We start from the raw sequence: 23,045 nt of genomic DNA on the forward strand, positions 1-23,045 counted from the left end.
ACAAGTAGGCAGAGAGGCAGGCAGAGAGAGAGGAAGGGAAGCAGGCTCCCGGCTGAGCAGAGAGCCCGACTTGGGGCTCAATCCCAGGACCCTGAGACCATGACCCGAGCCGAAGGCAGAGGCTCAACCACTGAGCCACCTAGGTGGCTTTTTAATCTGAAAAATGGAGGTAGTATTTGTCCTACATAGATCTTGTGGAGATTCTTGTGGAGACAAGAATCTATGGAGATAATAACTATAAAATTCTTCTGGGCATGAGGTGAAGAACATTTAAAATGCTTTAGAATATTAAGGATATAACTAGTATCTGGCACAATGCACTATATAGCCCAGGTGATCAACAGAACACTTCATATTCTTTCTTTTGCTTTTATTACAGCATTACAATGAAGCAGTTAAGTAGAAAATATTATAGGAAGATATATATTAAATCTCAAGTTGTCCAACTCATGACATGATAAGCTCATTAAATTGCATTATAGGATAGGAAACAAAGCCCAGGGTCCCTATCTCTTTGTTCAGAGGTTTTGCCCTTTACCCTGAATTCCTTTGATGGCCCAATCATCTAGCGGAGAAGAGCGCTAAGATGGGACCAATGAGAGGGTAAGTCTTTGCGCAAAGAAAGGGAGCTTGAAGTTCACAGGCCAGTCGCACCAGTGCATTGGAAAAGCATTAGAACAACAAATCTCCACTTAGCAGCAGAGTTTTTTCCCCAAACTCCTTACAGGGTCTTTGTGCGCAGCTCCAAGAAGCACTGTTCATCTGCCCATCTGGCCAGACGAAGAGCCAGGGGATTGTTTCATCAAAAGAGAGAGGCTTAGAGAAAGGAAATGGTGGATAAAAGGCTGAATCCCAAGGATTACAAATGTGTTTGAACTGCCCTGGGAAGAACAGAAGGGAGCAGTGGTGGACGCTTTAATGCCTGCCCCATGAGGTGCACCGTTTTTCATTTTTTTTTTTTTAAGAAGGCAGTGAAGGAGGGTTTGGGGTGGAGGCACTCTGCTAAGAGGCTTGCAGTTCGTAAGATCACAGAACTACAAGCCAGAGATAACAACAACAAACACCAGATGCATCTGAATTATCAAAGCAAACAAACATGACATCATGTTCAGTTCCACCCATGCTGTTATTAGCATCTAAAAAAAAAAAAAAATCATAGCTCCTAACCAGTCTAAATCCTGAGGCCATCCAACAAGAATCCTTTCTCCTCTTTCTTGAATTCGTATATGATACATGTACCAGAGAATTTTTCAAGACAGGCTTTCCATTAGCAATGCCCAGGGAGAAACAAGATATCCCTGGTTGCCTAGAATTTACCTAAAGAGAATTCACATACATTGAGGAACCAACCCCCTACCCAGGCTTCTGTTTCTGCGCTCTGGAGGAGAGCTAGCATTGCTGGCCTTTTGGAACCACAAATTTCGATTGTTCTCTGGTCCTGTATTATTTGGAAATATTATTTGGAAAGCTGATGCATCCCTTGTGAAGTTGAATGTTAACCTCATTTGCCCACAGCCACCCTGGAAATTGCCTAGGTTAGTTCTTTCTTATCAATGGAAGACCCAGATTAGTCTCCAGTAAGCTTGTCAAGATGAGGGAAAAAGGAAAACACTTAAGTTGGAGTCGGGGGTCTTAGATTGAGGTTTGGTAGGTGGTATAACTGCCCTTGTCCACATCACTCAGTCACTTGATTCTGGGTGATGGGTGTGTGTCTGGCTCTCTTGTCACAGCATGGCTTCACTAAGGCGTAATCCCGACAAGAACAAACTTCTTCCTGAAGCAATTCAGTTAAGACACCATCCCAACGTGGCTGACCCGCAGGGAAGAGCATAATATCCCAAGCAACTGACTCACAATTTTTGAAATATAATATTAAAAATAAAACGAAAATGAATTCCTTCATTGAACATGTAAAACCAGAAAATATAGGGAAGAATATTAGCTTTTCTGGATGATTGTACTCTTTCTCCCCTTATCTATTTAAGCTTTTCTTCTAATCCCCAAATTTAAATTCAACAATTAGTATGAAAAGTCAGAAAAGGACTTAGAAGACTAATATTAGATCCACAATACCCCGGGAGTCTTGTCTGTATACCCTTTCTTCAGTGTCCCAAAGAGTGTACATAAAAGTATGTAATACATGGGGTGTCTGGCTGGCCCTGTCAGTTAAACTTCTGACCCTTAATTTTGGCTCAAGTCATGATATCAGGGTTGTGAGATCAAGGCCCACACTGGGACTCGTGTTCAGTGGGAGTCTGCTTGAAGATTTTCTCCCTCTCTCTTGGCCTCTACCCCTGCTCAGGCCTTCTCCCTCTCTCTGATATAAATAAATAAACCTTAAAAAAAAGTACATAATACATAATAGTACTTAATATGTAATATGTATAAAAAAGACATGAGCTTTTCCCCTTCCTAGCAAGTTGTTCATTTCCTTACCCTAGCCCTTAAATTCAAGTATGCTATCCAAAAAGTAGAACACCATGTATACCAAGCTTAAAGGAGAAAATAATTCACAAATATTTTGAAGTATTAATTCATGATGAATACAAATATGGAGTCTAGAAACAGTCTGGATTCAAAACCCAGCTACGCACTTATTATTGACATTATCTTGGCTAACTCACTCCATCTCCCATGTCTTATTTGCCTCACCTATAAAATAGGGAAAATGATGATAATGGTAGTGTCTGTCCCATTAGTTGGCTGTGAGAACAAGATGAGTTATTTAATGCAGAGGATTGAGAACATTTCCCGGAACCTAGTCATATCCAAGCACTCAGTAAATACTGAGCTCAAATGTCCTCATTATAAATTTCACTAAACTTTTGAATCCTAAGTTTCCTTTTTAAATATGAACTGTGATAGAAACATAGTAATTGTGAATGCTGTAGTGGTCATCCAGACATTAAAAATTTAGTCATTTATTTGAGTAGATGGTGGCCCGCTATTTAGAGACGAGAACAAGACTGACTTGAAAGTCTGTCTTGAGTGTAAGGCAAAATATTGGTTCTAGGGGTGCCTGGGTGGCTCAGTCAGTTAAGTGTCTGCCTTTGGCTCAGGTCATGGTCCTGGGTCCTGAGATTAAGCCCCATGATAGGCTCCCTGCTCATCAGGGAGTCCACTTCTCTCTCTGCCCCCCCTTCTCGTGCTATCGCTCTCTCTGTCTCTCTCTCTCTCTCTCAAATAAACTTAAAAAATCTTTTCCAAAAAAGGTTAGTTCTATAAACCTATGTCTATTTAGTCAGGAAAGTGGAAAATTAATGATTCAAGTAATTTGTATGAGAAAAAGCAGGGATTGGAGGACAATCCTTTCACTTCAACCTTCTAGCCAACCCAATATTTTTGAATACTTAAAACCCAAAGCCACTTGCTCTACATCGATATGGATTTTGCAAAAGGCTGAATATCTAAAAACTGGGTCCAGTAATGCTGGTAAAATTAATTTAACTGAGATTTGAAAAGCCAGGCTATGTAATTTATATAAATTTATCAAGACAGTTTCTGGACAGACTTCATGGCAGCCATGATCATGCCAAATAAAACACAGTACAATCAGCACATTTTCTAATCACCGTCCCCAAGCTGGAAAGAGTCTTGTAGACTGATTAAATTAACTAAAGTCTTCAATAGCTTAAAGAAGTCTGATTCGGATGTAATAAAAATTTATTGGCATTACTGATTTCACAAACGTCAGCTGCTTTGGCATGCCCCACACTTCAAAACCTGCTTTGAAGACCAAATTACTTTCTACCTGTAAATATATTTTAAGAAATCATAGTTAATAATCAGGGGCTGCTGTTTTCATGGTCTTTCCAAAGCCAACATTTACAGCTTTCATCTTACCTTCTTGTGTAATTCATGGTCTTCTTTTAAGAGATTGAGATCACAGTCCATAGGGCAGGGACCAATTTTATTAGAAATGCTTCCTAGGGTTAAAAACAAAAGGTGGAAAAAAATATATTACTGATTTTCACTTCAGAGGATATGTAAGTTTATACTACTGTAATCTAAGAGTTTATATAAAGCCTGACAAATGGGGCTAAATAAAGAATTATAAGAAGGAAGCTCTAAGATGTTCTATCCTCCACAATTTTAATTCACTCAATGTATGAACTTCAAGTAGAACTCTACCAATGACCACACCACAGGGATGCAATTTACAAGCAGCAGCTGTGTCTAATCTGCTTTCTTACCCACATCCAGGTGGGATTCTCCATTATCAGCTATTTTTCCAAGTTTTCAAAGAGACTCCTCTGCACCCTTTTTAGTCTCAAGGTATAAAAAATTCTGTTCTCTGTCTCAGTACCCAGTATTTTCCGCCTGAGCTATCTTTTCCATATCGTGCATGATTTATTTTATACCACAGTTTCACAGTCCCAGCACTATTGATATTTGGGACTGGATAATTCTTTGTTATGGGGGTTGCCCTGTTTTGTAAAATGTTTAGCAGCATTTCTGGCCTCTACCCACTAGATGCCAGCAGTAGCTTCCACCTCTCCACCCCCTCCACATTTTTCACAACCAAAAATGTCTCCAGGCATTACCAAATGTCCCCTGGGGGACAAGACATCCCCAGTCGAAAACCACTGTCTAGATCAAAAACTCTCTGCAAAATAAAACAAAATAAAAAAACAAAAAACAACAACAACCAAAAACCCTCATTTCAGGCAATGTGTCTTGTTCATCTTTGTTTCTTCTTCTGCAGTATATAACAGGGACTGAAATACTGTACTTACAATACTGTTTTTTTTTTTAAATTATTATTATTTGAGAGATAGAGAGAGTGAGAGAGAGCTAGAGAGCACAAGCAGGGGGAGCAACAGAGGGAGAAGGAGAAGCAGATGCCCTGCTGAGCAAAGAGCCTGACGCTGAACTCGGGCCCAGGACATGACCTGAGCCAAAGGCAGATGCTTAAATGAGTGAGCCACTTAGATGCCCCAATACTGTTTCTTAAATTATAAATCAACCAATTAATCCGTCTCATAAAGTTGACCCAACATCTTTTTTTTTTTTTTTAACCATAAGCAGCCAAAGTTTTGCTGCTTGTCCTCTTCTCCCCCTCCAAGGATTAAATATTATCATCCCCTGGCCCTTAAGAATTGCACCTGGGGACATTTTTTTAATGAGATTTCCATAGTGTAAAAGTTTTAGGACCTGGTCTCCATGTCTACATGTTTTAGAAAACTTTTTCTCCCTAAAGATGACCCAGCCAGCCTCTTCACCCCAGTCAAGGTCTATGTGACTCATGCATTTTGATGGTTTCATTGTATTTTCTGACTCTGCTCCTGGTTGATGGTGCCAAACAGAAAGCAAATACCAACAAATGTCCTTCTCCAGGTAGAGTCTGACAGGTCAGTTGCCGCTTGTGTGAGAAGTCTGGTACTTTAGTCTATTGAATTGAAAGTGCTATAAATTATTAAAAGAGCTTCCTTGGCTCTAAAACAGAATTCATTCATAGTGAGGTTGATATGGCCAAAATCAAGATAAGAAAGAGAGGAGAAGGGAAGGAAATGAAGTTACATTTTAAATATACCATTCTTTTAGAAGAGTGAAAATTTAAATGTACAGCACATAGCTGATAGGTAGAATAACAAATATGAAATAATAATAGAATGAATTTTTAGTGTTTTTGCTCAACTTCATATGTATTATATTGTTTACTACACATACACTCATACAAAACAAACTGTTAGAAGAGCCGGCATTACCTCATTTGACAGACTTGGAAATTGAGATTCGAGAGATCAAAGAACTTGCACAAATCAGATAGCTAAAAATCTGAAATTTAAGCCCAGTTTTATTTGACCTCCACGTCCACACATTTAACTCTTCCTTTATCTTAGGTGAGAACCATACCCCATTTCTACTTATACATATTTTTTAAATGTTGAATAATATATTCATTTTTTTTATTGCTGCTGGAACACATTTCCACCAACTTAACGATTTAATATTCATTTAAGTATTTTGCAGGTCAGAAGTCTAGGCAAACATGGCCCAGCTGGTTCCACTTCTTCCAAGTCTTACCCAACCAAAGTCAACATATCAGTCAAGGCTGCAGGTCTCATCTGGGTCTTGGAATCCTCTTCCAAGCTTGCTGATTGTTGGCAGAATTCATTTCCTTCTCATGCTTTCCTTGCACTCTCCTTTAAGCCAACAACCATGGGATGCATCCTGATGCTTTGAATCTTTCCAGTTTTTCTTCCTGCCTTCTCTTCTGCTTACCAGCCTGAGAAAGTTCCATCCATTAAAGGTTCATGTGATTAGATTAGGTGCACCCAGATCCTCTCTCTCATGGTGTGTACAGCTTCTGGGGATGAGTGCTTAGACATCTTTGAGAAACCAAGTTAGAAATCCTGCCTGCAGGAGCAATCGCTGATGTAATGGAATTTATATTGCTTTATGTTAAAATGTGGTAATGCTGTGTGTGTCCAGGCAATAAAGTCCCGACCAAAGAGATAGTCTTCTCAAAGACTTTTCAAAGACATTGTGTTTGTTCTTACATAAAATGTTCTCTGCTCCAAAACCTATTTTCTAACTTATAAAAATGTATATAGTAAATACATACACATTAGATAATTATTAATGTACACTTCCTATAATTATATGCCTTATGTAACATCTACTGTACATTGTATAAATGTATACATAATACAATTCTTATCAAATTCTGATCATACTGTACATGCAGTGCTCATCCTTTCTTACGCTTATATTGTTTCATTATTAAATATTCCTCAAAGTCGGATAGTACATCATTTGTTTTTACTTAACCAGCCCCCTTTGGTTGGATATTTACATCATATTGAACGAATTTCACAAAAAAATCTTAATTTTCATCTGTGCATATTTCCACAAATGAGTATGTAAGATCAGGAGGTCAGGAATACTAAATCGAACACTTAGGATTTACAAAAAGAACTATCAAAATTCAGTCTGCAGTCAGCAATGTAGGAGAGTATCCAATTTACCCACATGCTTGCCAAAACAGACTCTCAGTGTATTTTTCAGTTTGTCCCTCTTGGTAAACAAAATTATAACATTTCATTGCTATTTTAACTTGCAATCCTATAATTCTAAAAAATGTGAAAACTTTTATGTTTGCTGAGCACATATGCTTTTTATGTTGTAAGTTGCCATCTCCCCAGTTGTTTTCAGTCAGAATATTTAACATTTTCTTTAAGATTTTTATCTTTCCATATCAAAGATGTTAACTGTTTGCCTGGCACACAGGTTTAAAATATTTTTCTGTTTGCAGTTTGCCTTCTAATTTCCTTCTTTTTCTTTTCTTTCTTTCTTTTTTTTTTTAAGATTTATTTATTTATTTATTTGACAGAGAGAGAAAGAGAAAGAGCACAAGCAGGGGAAGAGGCAGGCAGAGGGAGATGGAGAAGTAGGCTCCCTGCAGAGCAAGCAGCCTGATGCAGGACTCCATCCCATGACCCTGGGATCATGACCTGAGCCTAAGGCAGATGCTTAACCAAACCACCCAGGGGTCCTGCCTTCTAATTTCTTTGAGAGGTGTGTGTGTGTGTGTGTGTGTGTGTGTGTGTGTGTGTGTGTGTATGCAAGATGTGGTTTTCAATCTTATATAATCATGAGTATCAGTGTTTTTCCTTTATTGTTTCTTTTTTTTTGTTTATAAGCTTACAAAATCTGTCCATACTAGATAGTCAAATGAAGTGTACAGAAACAAACGATAAATAAATAAAGAACTCATGAGGTTCTGCATGATTTTCTTTCGAACTTCCTCCCACCACCATTCAGGTGAGCAACCAACCATGACCCTGGAAGTCCTCCTAACACCCCAGGGCTAGACATGCAAACAGAACCAAACTTCATTCGTCTTAAAGGATTCCTTCCCCTTATTTCCTATTCCTCTTCACTACCTTGCCAACCACCCAGACTCAAAATCTCCTCCATGAGTCTTCCTTCTCTACTGAGACTCAGAGCTAATCATTTGCCACTTTCTCTTTGACCTTGTGAAGAAGATTTTATAGCCATTCCTTCCTCTTTTCAACCACAAACATGAATTCGACCTTCATTCTTATGTACAGGCAAATAGATAGATACAGATAAGCAGTGACTTTTAACTGAAACAGAATTATGCCTACACTTCTGTTCACAACTTTTTTTTCCTCATATAATAAGAAATCATGGTCATATCTATGAGTCATAAAACACATATCTAACTACATTTTACTTAAAATGAATTTTTCCCTTGGTCTTCCTTCTTATCTTCCATCCACATTCCCCTAACACCTCTCCATTCCTCCTGCTCCCCATAACCCACTCTCTTTTCTCCATGCTCATTTAACCAGATATATACGTGCCCACACATATGTGAACATAGGGACACACACATTGATAAAGGTATTTTTCACTGTTACACAAAAAGGAGATTATATATTGCATATACCTGCCTATACCCTTTGTCACTCAACAATGTCTGATGGAATTCCTTTGAGTCAATAACTATAGCTCTAATTTATTAGGTTGAATGGCTGAATAGTATATTATACTGCAAATGTAGCATGATTTATTTGACCATTCCTTACTGATGACATTCATTTTTCTTCATTTTTATATTCTTATCAAAAAGAATGCTACTATAAAATCCATCTACTTGTATCCCTCCATACTAGTCTTTTTATTCCTGTGGATGGATTTCCAGGATGGATTTGCTGGGTCAACAAGTTGACATACTTTAAATATTAATAGATACTGTCTAGTTGCTTTCCAAAAAACTTTTATATATATGTAAATATATATATTTATATATATGTTTGCATATATACAAATTTATATACATCTTTCCATAAGCAATTTATTTTAAAAATCTATTTTTCTAAATTCTTGCCACCAGTAGATCACTTTTGAATTACTAATTTATAATATTCTTAGATTATGGTCAGAGAGAATATCCTCTATTATTGTATTTTGTATATGTCTGTCACATATATAAAACCTAACAAGGTTAGGTTAGGCTTTATACTCATATGTTGTGCTTTTGATGCATATAAGTTGTGTCATATTATATCTTTTTCATAAATTATACCTTTTCTCATTCTAAAATGTTCTTCTCTTACTATTTAGACCTGTTTAAAACTTCAATGTTAACTTGCCTGATGTGGACATTGCTTCTTGGGACAGTTTTATTTTTGTTTTGTTTTCTGGAATCAATTCATTCATAGCTGTTCAATATTTCTTTAAGGATGCTTATTGTAAGCTGTGGGTTTTCTTTCTAACTCAGTTTGACAGTATCTTTTACTGGGAGAATTGTCATATTTTTAGAAATATTACTTTACTTTTCTACTTCCCTCTTTCCTTTTCTTTGTGTTGCTGATTCTCTTAGGATAATGATCATTTCTCTTGGCCTTTCCTTCCTTAATGTATGTTCTCCATTCAATTATGCTACTTTCTTTCTCTGTAATCCAGGCTTATATTATATTATATTATATTATATTATATTATATTATATTATATGTATTAATAAAGGACAAAATTAGGGTACCACATAGTGTCTGTTTATAATGAAGGACTGGTAAAAAACCAGCACAGAGTGAGAGAACCATGGCAAAGGGAAAGATATGAAAGTGTATGTCCACAGAAAGCATAAAAGTGTCCCATGAAAGAGGAGATCAGCTTTTAAAAACCTAACAACTTCTACCATTTGACAACACCAGAGAAATAAGCTCTTCTCTGCTGTCCAGCCCTGGCCTGCCCCTGATTAGATCCTGAAGGAGTCAATAACCATGATTCAGAAGATGGAGAGAAGGGGTAGAAGCATAATACTCAGAAAAGAAGATACTAGAGTTCTGCCTTCCCTTCTCAATATTTAGGGCCAGCATGAAGGAAACAGCAAGCAGGATGAAGCCTTTAAGAGAGGTTGAAAACTTTTTTTTTTTTTTTTTAAATTACTAGCCCAGATAAGCATATGAACCAGTGATTTCAGACTGGGCATAAGGGTGCTAGTAAGACCAAGGGAGGAATGATGTCTCACCACAGACTCCCTTCATAGAAGTACTCATCTCATCACTCTAACTCCGCATGCTATGTTTAAGATAAAAGGCAAATAAAATAAGATAAAAAGAGAGAGGAAGGCAAACCATAAGACACTCTTAGCTCTAGGAAACAAACTGAGGGCTGCTGGAGTAGTGGGTGGAGGGATGGGGTAACTGGGCACATGATGTAATGAGCACTGGGTGTTTTATGCAACTGATGAATCACTAAATTCTACACCTGAAACTAATCATATGTTAACTAAATTGAATTTAAATAAAAAAATTTTAAAGTAAAAATTTAAAAAAAACTTTTAAGAAAAAAATTAAAAAATAAAAGGAATAGCAAACACCACCGTACTCCTTGAAGACTTTAATGCCTGAATCAGATAATGATGTAACTGGCCACTTTGCTGCCACACACTCTGTATTCTCCCTGGCTAAATCCAGAATATCTGAGTCCAATATTATTACTTTTAAAATCAAAGTGCTGAGGGATAATTTATATACGATAAAATGTACATATTCTAATTTAATGAGTTTTGACAAACATATGCACTCATGTAACTCTCACTGCAAGTAAAATATAAAGCACTTAGCATGACCCCCTGAAATTCTCCCATATCCTTTGCAGTTGATCCCCTGTTTCCAGCACACACACACACACACACACACACACACACGCACGCACTCACTCACTCACTCCTGGCAACCACTTATCTGATTTCTACCACTACAGATTGGAATCCTGTTATAAAATTTCATACATATGGCATAATACAGTATTTATTCTTTTGTGCCTGGCTTCTTCCACCCAGAACAATATTTTGATATTCATCACTTTTTCTGTTACTGAGTAATAAGCCATTGTGTGACCATACTGCAATTTATTTATTACTTCATCTAATGATGGATATTTGCATGTTTCAAATTTTTGGCTGTTGTGAGTGAGCTGCTATGAACACTCATGTGGTAGTCTCTTTGTGGACATGTTTTCATTCTTATATAATAGGAGTACAATCACTGGGTCTTTGATAACTGTCTATTTCATTTAACAAAAAACTGCTAGTTTTTCAAAGCAGTTGTGCCATTTTATACTCCTACTAGCAATGTATGAAAGTTTCCTCTAAGTCCTCATCAACACTTGGTGGTGTTAGTTTTTGTTTTCTTTTGTTTTGTTTTTAATTTTGGCATATTAGTGATCGTGAAGTGGTAACATGTAGGTTTTTTTTCTTTTTTTTTTAATTAACATATAATGTATTATTTGTTTCAGGGGTACAGGTCTGTGATTCATCAATCTTACACAATTCATAGCTCTCACCATAGCACATACTCTCCCCAAGGTAACATGTAGTTTTAATTTGAAATTCATGACGACTAAAGATTCTCTATGAACTCCTTGGGCATTTCATATATCCTTTTATAAAACTTCTAAGTATTGTAATTTTTTTTTAAAGTCCGTTTTCTTCTTACTAGTGAGTTGTAAAAGTTCTCTATATAGTCTGGATGCACACCCTTTTTTAGATATAGATACTACAGTTGGCTTCTCTCTATAACTTGTCTTTTATTTTTTCCTAATGGCAACTTGACAAGAAAAGCTTAATTTTGTTGAAATCCAATGTATTTTTTTTTCTTAAAGTAGGTAATTTCTGTGTCCTGTATAAGGACAAAATTATAAAGATTTCTCCTATGTTTTCTTCTAGAAGTTTTGTTGCATTGGCTAGGACCTCTAGGATATAAAATGATGGGATGAGAAACCCTTGAAACATTTAATCTTTCTCCATTAAATCAGAGAAACACTGCTATATTATTTAAATCTTTTAAAATAGACTAAATTCTAATTTATTACCCAACATATGATCTATCTTGCAAATAGTCTGTGTTTCCTTGAAAGGAAAGTGTATGTTGCTGTTTTTAAGTGAAGAGTTTTGTAAATGTCAGTTTGATCAAACTGGTTCATAGTGTCATTCAGATCTTATATATCCTTCTTGATTCATCTCTTTGCATTTTCTTGATGATTAGTGATATTGAACATCTTTGCGTCTTTTTATGTACCTGCTGGCCATCTATAGATCTACCTTGGGAGATGTCTATTCAGATTCTCTGCCCATTTCTTAATCTGATTTTGTTGGGGGGTATTGAGTTTTATAAGTTATTTATATATTTTGGATATAATCTCCTATCAAATATATCACTTGTAAATATTTTCTCCCATTTGGTAGATTATCTTCATTTCATTTCATTAGTGGTTTCCTTTGCTGTACAGAAGTTTTTAATGTAATGTAATCCCACTTGTATGTTTTCGTTTTCTTTGTTTGTTTGTTTTGGTTTTGTTTCCTTGGCTTTTGGTACCAAATCCAAAAGTCATCATCAAGAGCAACGCCAAAGAGCTCATCACCTGTCTATCTTTAGTTTTATGGTTTCAGGATATTTCATGAATAATCTGTCATTAAGAGCATATTTAAGATTGTTGTAGCATCCTAATAAATTGCCCCTTTCATATTTGTCTCAAAGTTTACTCTCAGATTTCTAATATGAGATATTAATGTGACCACCCTAGTTCTCTTAGGTATTGCATTTCCATGGTATATATTTTTCTGTCCTTTCATCTTCAGGTTTACCAAGCATCTCTTGTGGACAGCATACAGTGGAGTCTTGCCTTTTGATTTAGGTTGACAATCCCTGCTTTTTAATTTAATTATTTAGTCTTGAACATTTTATGCAATTATTTATATGGTTGAGTTTGTCTCCCATCTTGTTATTCACTTTTTGCTTTGTGCCTTTGGCTTCTTTGTTTTTCTGTTGAGCCTCCCTTGCCCACTTTTCTGTTACATACATATGTTTTTAGTACTATATCTTCTTTTCTCCATTTTCCCCCTTCTTTTCTCCATCGCTTTCTATTATTTCTGCATCTTTGAGGTTGTTTTACTAGTTAATCTAGGACTAATAGCATGGATTTTTAAATTGTCCATGTCTATTTAAAGTCAATATTATAGAATTTCATACTTCACACCTGACATTCCCATTATCCACTTCATACCTCTCACTTCATAAATAATAAACTCATAACAGTATAATTCTAGCTCCCACTCCTCATCCTTTGAGCTATTGTTATCATGTCTTTTATTAGTACATGGTTTACAACCTCACCTCACAATGCCATTTTATTTTGTTTAAATAGTTACATTTTAAGAATATTATTAGACAAATGTGTCTTTAGTATTTACCTCTGTATTTGCCATTTCTGGGATATCACCATTCTCCTGTGTAAATCATCTTACAACATTTTCCTCCATCCTAAAGAACATTCTCTAGCTTTGTTTGTTTATAGTGTTGGTCTGCTGGAGAAATATTTTTTCAGCTTTGCTTCATCTGAAAATGTCTTCATACCAACCTTAATTTTTGAAGGATACTTTTGTTAGGTACAGAATTCTTTCCTTAGCGATTTAAATATGTCATTACATCGACTTCTAGTCTCCATTGTTTCTGATGACAATGTTGGCCATTTTTCGTATCATTGTTCCATTGCATATAATGTTTGTCTTTGTAGATTCTTCCCTCCTCTGTCATAGATTAATTGACCTTATGTGGGTTTATTTTGGGGGATTCTATCCTGTTCCATTAATCTATGTATCTATCTTTGCACCAATACCATATTGTTTTGATTACTACAGCTTTGTGGTGTGTCTTGCTGGACTGTGATACCTACAGACTTGTTTTTCTTAGGAATGCTTTGGCTATTCAGGATCTTCTGCGGTTCCATATAAATTTTATAAATTTTAAGATGAAAAAAAAATTTAGTTTTGCAAAAAATGTTGTTGGTATTTTGACAGTAATTGCATTGAATCTGTAGATTGCTTTGGGTAATGTGGACATTTCAGCAATATTAATTCTTCCAATCCATGAGCATGGAATATCTTTTCATTTGTTTGTGTTATCTTCAATTTCTTTCATCAATGTTTTCTAGTTTTCAGAGTATAGATTTTCTCCTCTTTGGTTAAGTTTATTTCTGGTTATTTTACTCTTTTGGGGGCAGTTGTAAATGTTCTTTATTCTTAATATATAGACTTTGGGCATCTTAATTTGCTGTCAAATTAATAATGAGGTATTAAATGCCTTTCCTGGTTTGAATGTCATCTCCGTTTCAGTTCTAGTATCTCTGTTCTATTTTCAGGCTCACCTAGCAATACAGACTTCTGGGTTTCCTTCTGCATATCTCTGTTCTGTGTTCTACTCTGCAGACCCCAGCTGCTTCAACTCCCCTGAATGTCAATCTCAGTTAGTGAGATTCCCTGCTAGCATTCCACATCCCTGCTCTACAGACAGAATATTGCGTCCAGGTTAGAAAGCCAAGGCTTGCCTCAAAACTTCTCTTCTCTCAAGGATCAGGAAGTCTGGTGCTTTCTGAGGGCCAATGCCCAGAACACTGCTTCATACATTCTCTCCAGTATAATAGTTGATTATAGCAGAAGAGTTACTCTATTATAGCTAAAACTGGATGTTGCAATTCTGTTTAAGTTTTTAATTAAAAAGTATAAATGGATACATTCATTTATCATGGGCTAATTAACACCCATGTTTATGTGTTAGTAATACAAATATAGGTTAATTATTTCAAAAGTTCACTTTATTTTATGGAACTATTACTCATTTAATTCTCAGATCCTCTTATATTGAGAAAAGGACAAAATGTTTACAAATAAGAGTAACCTGCTGATGCCTTTAGAATGTGTCAGCTGGGATCACCTAGAAAAAACAAATGGAACAGTCATATTTTTAATAATGTATGAGGTGCACAAGGAAAACACTTGTCAAAACTGTATGTTACAGTACCCTATCTATATATAAATGTGTATGTTTATAAAAGTGTGTTCTCCCTGTGTTGTGCTAATCTTTTTTACTTGGCATGTTTTTAATGGTTTTTCCAAATGACCTTTGTAAAATTAATTAAGGATCTGACACTATCCTTTGGAGAAATACAAGAAAGAATGCAGCTTATAATAACTATTGCAAGAAAAGAGCCAGAAAATGACAAAACAGAGAAAACATTAATAGTGAAAAAAAAAAAGAAAGAAAGAAAAAAGAAAAAAAATTAAAGTGGAACTAACTGAAAAATGCTGTCTTTTTGTCAGTAATATTTTTGTGTGTCTCTGAAATTCCATTTTCCCTTTATTTTCTAGACCATTGTCTTTATTACTTGAGATCAGATAGATTTCTCAAAACAATTTACTAAGAAAATACACTACAATTTTTCAAGAGCTCTAACAGTGAGAGGCATCCCAAATTAAACATTAATAAAATGTACAGAAAATATGTGTGAAAAAATATAAATACAAAGAACCTAGAAAAATGTCTGCAATTAGACAGGCTGGAAATCTAAAAAGAAATTAAATTTAGTTGTAATACATTTTCTATTCTTTTCTTTGAGAAAATTACTACTGAAGTGAGGAATTTTTTTCCCCCTGTAATTTAAATGTTAAGCTGCCAGATGTGTGTCTCATGCTTGAAGAGTCGAAGCTTTGCATTATTTAGCATATTAAGAATCACAGAATTTTAAAAAGGGCTCCTTTATTGCCTCGAGGTTCTAATTAAGTAAACCTTAGCCTGGTACATTTAAAACTTGCAATACAAGAGATTTTGCTCTTTCTTCCCCCGTACTCAAGTCACATCTATGCTATAAATACAGAAAATCTTTAAGATAATATAATTTTTCTTTTGCTTGAAGAATTAAAGCTATCTATTATTTTAAGAAGTTTTTAATAGAGGCCAGCAATCTAGAAGACAACTAAGGGTTCAAAATACTTTTTAATCATGGCAAGTTGCTTGCCTTATTTATACCAAAGCATATGTGTTTCATAAAGGCAGTTCTGTACTATCAATCTTACCCTTTCTCCCTCACTTCCGCTGCCTCTGCTGTGGCCTCACCCATTCTCTTGTTAGACAAAGGCGATTCTAAGAAGTAACAAGATCATAGGTTTTGGGTTGATACGGTGTTTCTACGTGTTTCTGAACGTGTGCCTGTCTGTATTAAATAGATGATCACATGGCACTAATTAGTTGCTCTTTCAACAGTTTGCGGAGAGAGTCCCAGCAGTTTCCGTGAAAACCGTAATCATATGGAAGTTCTGTAGGCGTGCGACATTCATAAATCATACCCTTAAATACAGTTATTTTTGCCATTTTAGAAAATGTCAAAGGTGTCAACTCTGTCCAAATATACCGCTTAACAGTGACTATTTTAGTAAATTGACTTGAAATGCATTCAGCTAACTGACAGTTAAAAGTACATAATCTAGTTCACAGTACAAATGAACAGTTTAAAGGCCAAAATAAGCACCAAAGTATGAATTCTCGGTGACATAGTGCAGTGACCCTGGTCGCAGCCACAGACCAAAATCTGAGCATTGCTTGTCTACATTAGGAATAGATGCTTCAAATTTTTGGAATGTGATTTTTTAGTATCTAGTTTCTAGTTAAGAAAAAAACTGCTTTAACCACTTTTAAAGAGATGGCCCAGTCTCTATTTGAGGATACAGTGGACAAACTAGAAAATACATAAATTCAGGTAATAAGTTGACCACGTTCTTGCTAGCAGCATGGTTTCAACCTATAAACACTAACTTCTCAGACGCTGCAAACATAAACAGATAAAGGTTTGCCATAACCTCAAGAAACAAGAAATTCTCTTATCATTCCTTCACAGGAAGAACAAATGCACCAACTGATCTTTAAATTTAACTGTTGACAAAGGGCAAGTATCATTAAATTGGAGCTTAGGTTTGGCCAGGATTATTTCCTCCCAAGTCCAAAGTGCTGGGTAACAGGTAAAAGGCATATTTTATGAATCGGTTTCTTGGAAATGTTAAGAAGTTTAATGTTTTCATATTTGGAGATGTTTTAATATTATTGGCAGCAGAAATGCAGCAAAACCATCCTTACTTTCACTTCTATTCAAACCATTAAACCACAATCTGTCCACATGGAACTTCAACCCATGTGACACTTAGGTAGTACTCATGAATCTCAGCAGTTAGTGAATTAGTAATAATCCATTATGCTGCATACAGTATTTTTCCATTTATAAAAACATTTGCATATGCTATTTATTTAATTCAAGCTATTTGATTGACCTTATCGCCGGCACAGAACGGCAAACACTTCTGCCGTGATGCCAAACCCAGCAGGAATCTCTGGATTTTTGCATTTGCAGGATAAAAATAAATTCATGCATGCATGCCTTGCCTAATGAAATATTACTGTAATGTAAGAACAGGAATATATTTGGTTATTCTAAAAATAATTTTTAAGCATCACCCATTTCTGCCATTCTTAAGAAGACTTTACCCTTTTATGAAAGTCTTTTTTATGAAAACATCTATTTTCCTTATTCTTAAATATATTAAACTCTCCATCTTAACCACAATGAAAGAATTCAGAAATTTTAATATGTTTCTCATGAGCTTTCCTTGGTTATCGTCCATTAACACTTCCACTGAACTTAGAACATCCAAAGCTATTTAGAATAATAAATTATTTTGCCCACTAATAAGTCCGTAGTGTTAAAAGAAAATTACAGTAAGGATAGAGAGAGTCATTGCCCAATACCACAATTAAGCATGATATAAACATATGCAAGGATGTATCTAATATGGTAATCAACTCAATAACACAGGAGTGATTTAGTGAGCACCTAGTATATGTATCTTTTTTTTTTTTTTTTGAGAGAGAGAGAGATCAAGTGCACACAGTGAGAAGGGCAGAAGAAGAGGAAGAGAGAGAAACTCTCAAGTAGGCCCTATGGCCAATGCAGAGTCATACATGGCGCTCCATCTCAGGATCCTGAGATCATGATCTGAGCTGAAATCAGAGTCAGATGTTTAACCACTGAGCTACCCAGGCACGCTTATATCTATATCTATATCTATACCTATACCTATATCTATATCTATATCTATATCTATATCTTTATATATATAAAGGGTTAAATTATCACTAACCCTCAAATAGGTCTATTTACCTCCCCTTTATACGTGAAGTAACAGGATTCAGAGTTTAAGGAACTTGTCAAAAGACATTAAATGATAAGAATTAAGGTCTGAATTTAAGCCTCTCCGACTCTCATATTGAGGCTCTATTTCCCCCACTGAAGTTGCATTGATTGGATTACCTCTATTGATTCTTTATGGTGCATTTCTAGTAGTAAACAGAGATTATGGCTAGTTGTCACAAAAAGGAACAAAAGCAGAACTGTGACTCAAGCCCCTATGACTTTCAGTTGTTCATGCCAAGGAGGAAAGGAATAACAAAATATGAAGAAAATAATTTTGATAGATACATTGTTGAGTTCATACTACATATCAGGCTTTACAGGTTTCAAAGTCCCAAGTTAGCTACTAATTTAAAACCCTTCTTCCCAATGCTTTAAAACATTTCAATGTGTAATAAATTTTGCCAATTCAGATTTTACCCCTTTCCATGAAGACATCATGCTAGATGAATTTAACCAGTCACAAAAGAACAGATACTGTATAATTCTACTTATATGTGGGACCTACAGTAGTCAAATTCATAGGGATAGAAAGCAGTATGGTGGTTTCCCAAGGCTGGGAGAAGGGGGGAATGGGAAGTTAATGTTTAATGGATACACAGTTTCAGTTTTGGAAGATGACAAATTTCTGGAGATGGAGCGGGATGGTGGTGATTGCAGAAGAATGTGAAGGTACTGAATGTCACTGAGGTATATGCCTTCTAAGTGGTTAAAATGATAAATTTCATGTTGTCTATATTTTACCACAATTAAAATCATTTTTCTACTTTCACATTTTTCAAGCCCTAAATGAAATGTTAAGAAGCATTTAAAACGCTGTGAGACCCTATACGACAACAAGGGGCTTCTGGTTAGGACCAGATGGCTTAGACTCATTTCTCCCATCTTCTCCCTTCTAAGTATAACTATAAAAATCCAGAAATAATGTAGAAGACACAAAAGGGAGGACTCTGAAAGGTATAATGAGGAAGGAGATATGATTATAGAGCCCAGGACTGGAGCAACAATGTAGGGTTTAAGTTTGATCCCACACTCCAACTACCCAACAGAACACCCAGGCCTAGTGTCTTCAAACCCATCTTAGTACCAGTTAGTGCTCTATGAGGTTCATTTACCTACTTTTCAAAAAGAAGTCCCACCAATACCACCAAGTGATTCCAGTAGCACTGGAGAGGAGGATAACCCGGAAGCCACACTGGAATGAACATCCAGGGGATACGCTCTTCTTCCCTGCTGCTTGAGACAGCCCTCTCCCACCAAGACACAACAGGTGGCTGAGTGGCACTAGCAGGTGTATCCTGCTGCTACTAGTGACTGGACTAGGATGCCTCTTAACATCCTGAAGCAGGAAACCCTCTTCCCCACCTAGAGCACAAGGTGGTCAGACCTGGAGACGCTCCTTTTCTCTCAGGGGTTACCAGCAGGGTCTGGTGGGAGTCCCAGATGCACAAGCTGAATACTGCAGACCAAAATAGCACATTTTTCAAATGTTGAAAGACAAATATCACCACCCACAAATCTTATATCCAGTGACTACCCTTCAGGAATAAAAGCAGAATAGTCTCAGATGCAGGAAAACTAAAAGAATGTGTCACTAGAAGACCTATCCTTAAAGAATGGCTAAAGGAAGCTCTTCAAACATGAAATAATAAAGGAAATGACAAAAGAAGGAATCTTGAAGCATCTGGAAAGAGAAAAATGGAGAAATCATCAAATGTGCATATGTAGTCTTGTTTTCCTTATGAGTGTTATAAATCATGTTTGATAATTGAAACAATAATTATAACACCATGTTATTCAAGACAATTATATTTTTAAATGGTGAAAGTAAAGAGACTTAAATGGAAGTAAGCTGTCTACACTTGACTCACGTAGGTAAAATATTGACACCAGGAAACTGATACATCACATATTTACATTGCTAGACACAGAGCAACTACTATGAAAACCACGCAAAGAGATATTTTAAAAAAACAAAAATAAATCAAGATGGAATCCCGAAAAGTGTTCAAGCAATACCCAGGAAGGAAGTAAAGAGGAGCAGAGAAATTTTTAAAAAAAGACATAATGAGAAAACAAATTTTAAAATGGCAGACTTAAGCCCTATCAATAATTACTTAAATGTAAATGGTCTAACTATATCAATAAAAAGACAGATATTGGCAGACTGAATTTAAAGACATGACCCATTATATACTATTTATTAAAAAGTATACTTCAAACTCAATGACACATATTAAAAGGAAAAAGAAAAATGAAAAAAGATGTATCATGCAGACATTAATCTTTAAAAAGCAAGACTGACTATATTAGTACCAAATAAAATAGGTAATTAACATCAGATAAAACACCAGATAAAATAGAGTTCAAGGCAAAAACAATTATAGACAGAGAGGAATATTATATAATAATTACATTATCAATCCTCTAGTAAAACATAACAGTCTTAAATACATATGTACCGAACAGCAGAGATTCAAAATACATAAAGTAAAAACTGATAGGGCTCAAAAAAGAAATGGAAAAATTCCCAATTATAGTGTAGGACTTCAACATTCCCCTCTTATCAAATGATAGCACTACTAGACATAAAGTCATCAAGGACATAGAAAATTTGAACAACACAATCGACAAACAATACCAATTTAAACACACACACACTCTATCCAACAACAGCTCAATACAGACTTTTTTTTCCAAGTGCCTGTGGATCATTCACAAATGTATCCTGGGCCATAAAAGAAACTTCATCAAATTGAAAATAATTGAATAAAATATTTTCTCTGATCAAAATGAAATCTGACCAGCAATCAATAACAGAATGTCAAGGGGAAACTTTAAGCCCTCAGAAATTAAACACACTTCTGAATTATCCATGAGTCAAAAAAGAAATCTCAGAGGCAATAAAAAATAGAACTGAATAAAAATGAAGATCAACATTTGTGAGATTCAGACACAGTAATGCTGAGAGGGAAATCTATAGCACTAAATGCTTACATCAGAAAAAGAAAAAAAAAAACAATAATCTAAGATCTTATCTAAAGAAACTAGAAAAAGAGCAAAATAAAACCAAATCAAGTAGATGGAAGAAAATAATAGTGATTAGAATAGAAGCCAGTGAAATTGAATTGAATTTCCAAGCAACTGACTAAATTAATAAACATCTAGCAAGACTGACAAAGACAAAAAGAGAAGAGATACAACTCACCAATACCAGGAATTAAGTGGAATATTATTACAGATATTGAAGCCATTAAAAAGAAAAATAAAGGAATACCTTAAATTACCTTAAATAACTTTATGGACCAATTCCTCAAATACTAAGAATAACAGAAACTCATCCAAGATGAAATAGATCATATGAATAGTCCTGCAGCTGTTAAATAAACTAAACTGACAATTTTGAACTCCCAGGCCTAGATGGTTTCCCTAGACAATCCTACCAAAATATACAGGAGCATTAACACAAATTTTACTTAATCACTTCTAGAAAATAAAGAAATTAACACTTTCTAATCATTTAATGAGGCCTTTATAACCCCTGACACCCTCAGCACAAAGCAAAGTACATCAACAACAATAGTACAGACCATTATCTCTCAGAAACTTAAAAAATCCTCAACAAGGGGAGCCTGGCTGGCTCAGTTGGTTAAGCATCTGACTCTTGGTCCAGCTGAGGTCATGATCTCAGGGTTGTGAAATTGAGCCCTGCTTTGGGCTTCTTTCTGGGCATAGCGTCTGCTTAAGATTCTCTCCCTCTCTTTCTGCCCCTCTACACCACAAAAAGCCCTCAACAGAATATTAGCAAATTGAATCCAACAGTGTGTGAAAAGAATTACACAGCCTCACTATATAGTTACAGTAATTAATACTGTGTAGCATTGGGACAGACACATAAATCAATGGAATAGAACAAAGAAGGCAGAAAAAAAGTTTAAGAAATCTGCTCAGTGGCTGATTTTTCAGAAAGGTGCAAAAGCAAGTCAACAGAGAAAAGATATCCTTTTCAACAAATGGTATTGGAGAAATTAAACATCTCTTTACCAAAAATAATAATAATAACAAAATAAAATTAAAATTGACCTGAACCTCATTCCTTATATTAAAAATAACTTGAAATGTATAATCTTTTGGGGGGGAAAAAAGGAGAAAATATTCAGGATCTAGGGCTAGACACGGAGTTTTTAGACTTGATACTAAAAGCCTAACCCCTTAAAGGAGATTGATAAATTGAACTTCATTAAAATTCAAAGTCTCTACTCTATGAAAGACCCCATTGAGAGGATGAAAAAGCAAGCTGCAGACTGAGAGAAATTGTTTGCCAACCACGTATTCAACAACTATTGGTTTTATCCAGCGGGACATGTGTTATGGGGAAAATATCAAAATGATGAACTCCTGGTGATATCTCCAACAATGAGTTCACTACACTCAGTTAAAACTTTCTTTCATTGTAATTTTTCATACTTGGCCTCAGGAAGTTCTATGTGCATTTATGCATGAATATGGGTGTGCATGTGTAATTGACGTCATCTTAACACTAATAAAAGCAAGACACCAGCCTAACCATAGAGAAACTGACTAATGAGAATTTATTTGCAAACAGAGGGTAGATAGAGTGAAAGGAGAAATATTTGCAGTTTAGAGTTTTATATGACTGTTTTTCACCAAATAATGTTTACACAACCTATGTCTCTTCACTACCATACAGAACCCATCAGTGCCTTTAAAACTAGCATTATGGGGGCGCCTGGGTGGCTCAGTGGGTTAAAGCCTCTGCCTTCGGCTCAGGTCATGATCTCAGGGTCCTGGGATCAAGCCCCGCATCAGGCTCTCTGCTCCGCAGGGAGCCTGCTTCCCCTTCTTTCTCTCTGCCTGCCTCTCTGCCTGCTTGTGATCTCTCTCAAATAAATAAATAAAATCTTAAAAAAAAAAACTAGCATTATGCCTTCTATATGTTTACACTACACATGTCAAAACCATTGCAGGATTTTTTT

General features: G+C 35.7%; 1 protein-coding gene across 1 annotated transcript in view; it reads right to left on the bottom strand.

Annotated features, from left to right (window-relative positions):
* LOC111156682 overlaps positions 1–23,045 on the bottom strand; it is a 181,648-nt gene that overhangs the window by 101,597 nt on the left and 57,006 nt on the right. The window contains exon 7 of the mRNA XM_022517711.1: positions 3,844–3,926. Within this exon, the coding sequence (XP_022373419.1) occupies positions 3,844–3,926 (83 nt within the window). The remainder of the gene's footprint in view (positions 1–3,843; positions 3,927–23,045) is intronic.

Source organism: Enhydra lutris, unplaced genomic scaffold (assembly GCF_002288905.1).
Source record: "Enhydra lutris kenyoni isolate GAN:26980312 unplaced genomic scaffold, ASM228890v2 scaffoldscaffold48, whole genome shotgun sequence".
Classification (NCBI taxonomy): domain Eukaryota; kingdom Metazoa; phylum Chordata; class Mammalia; order Carnivora; family Mustelidae; genus Enhydra; species Enhydra lutris.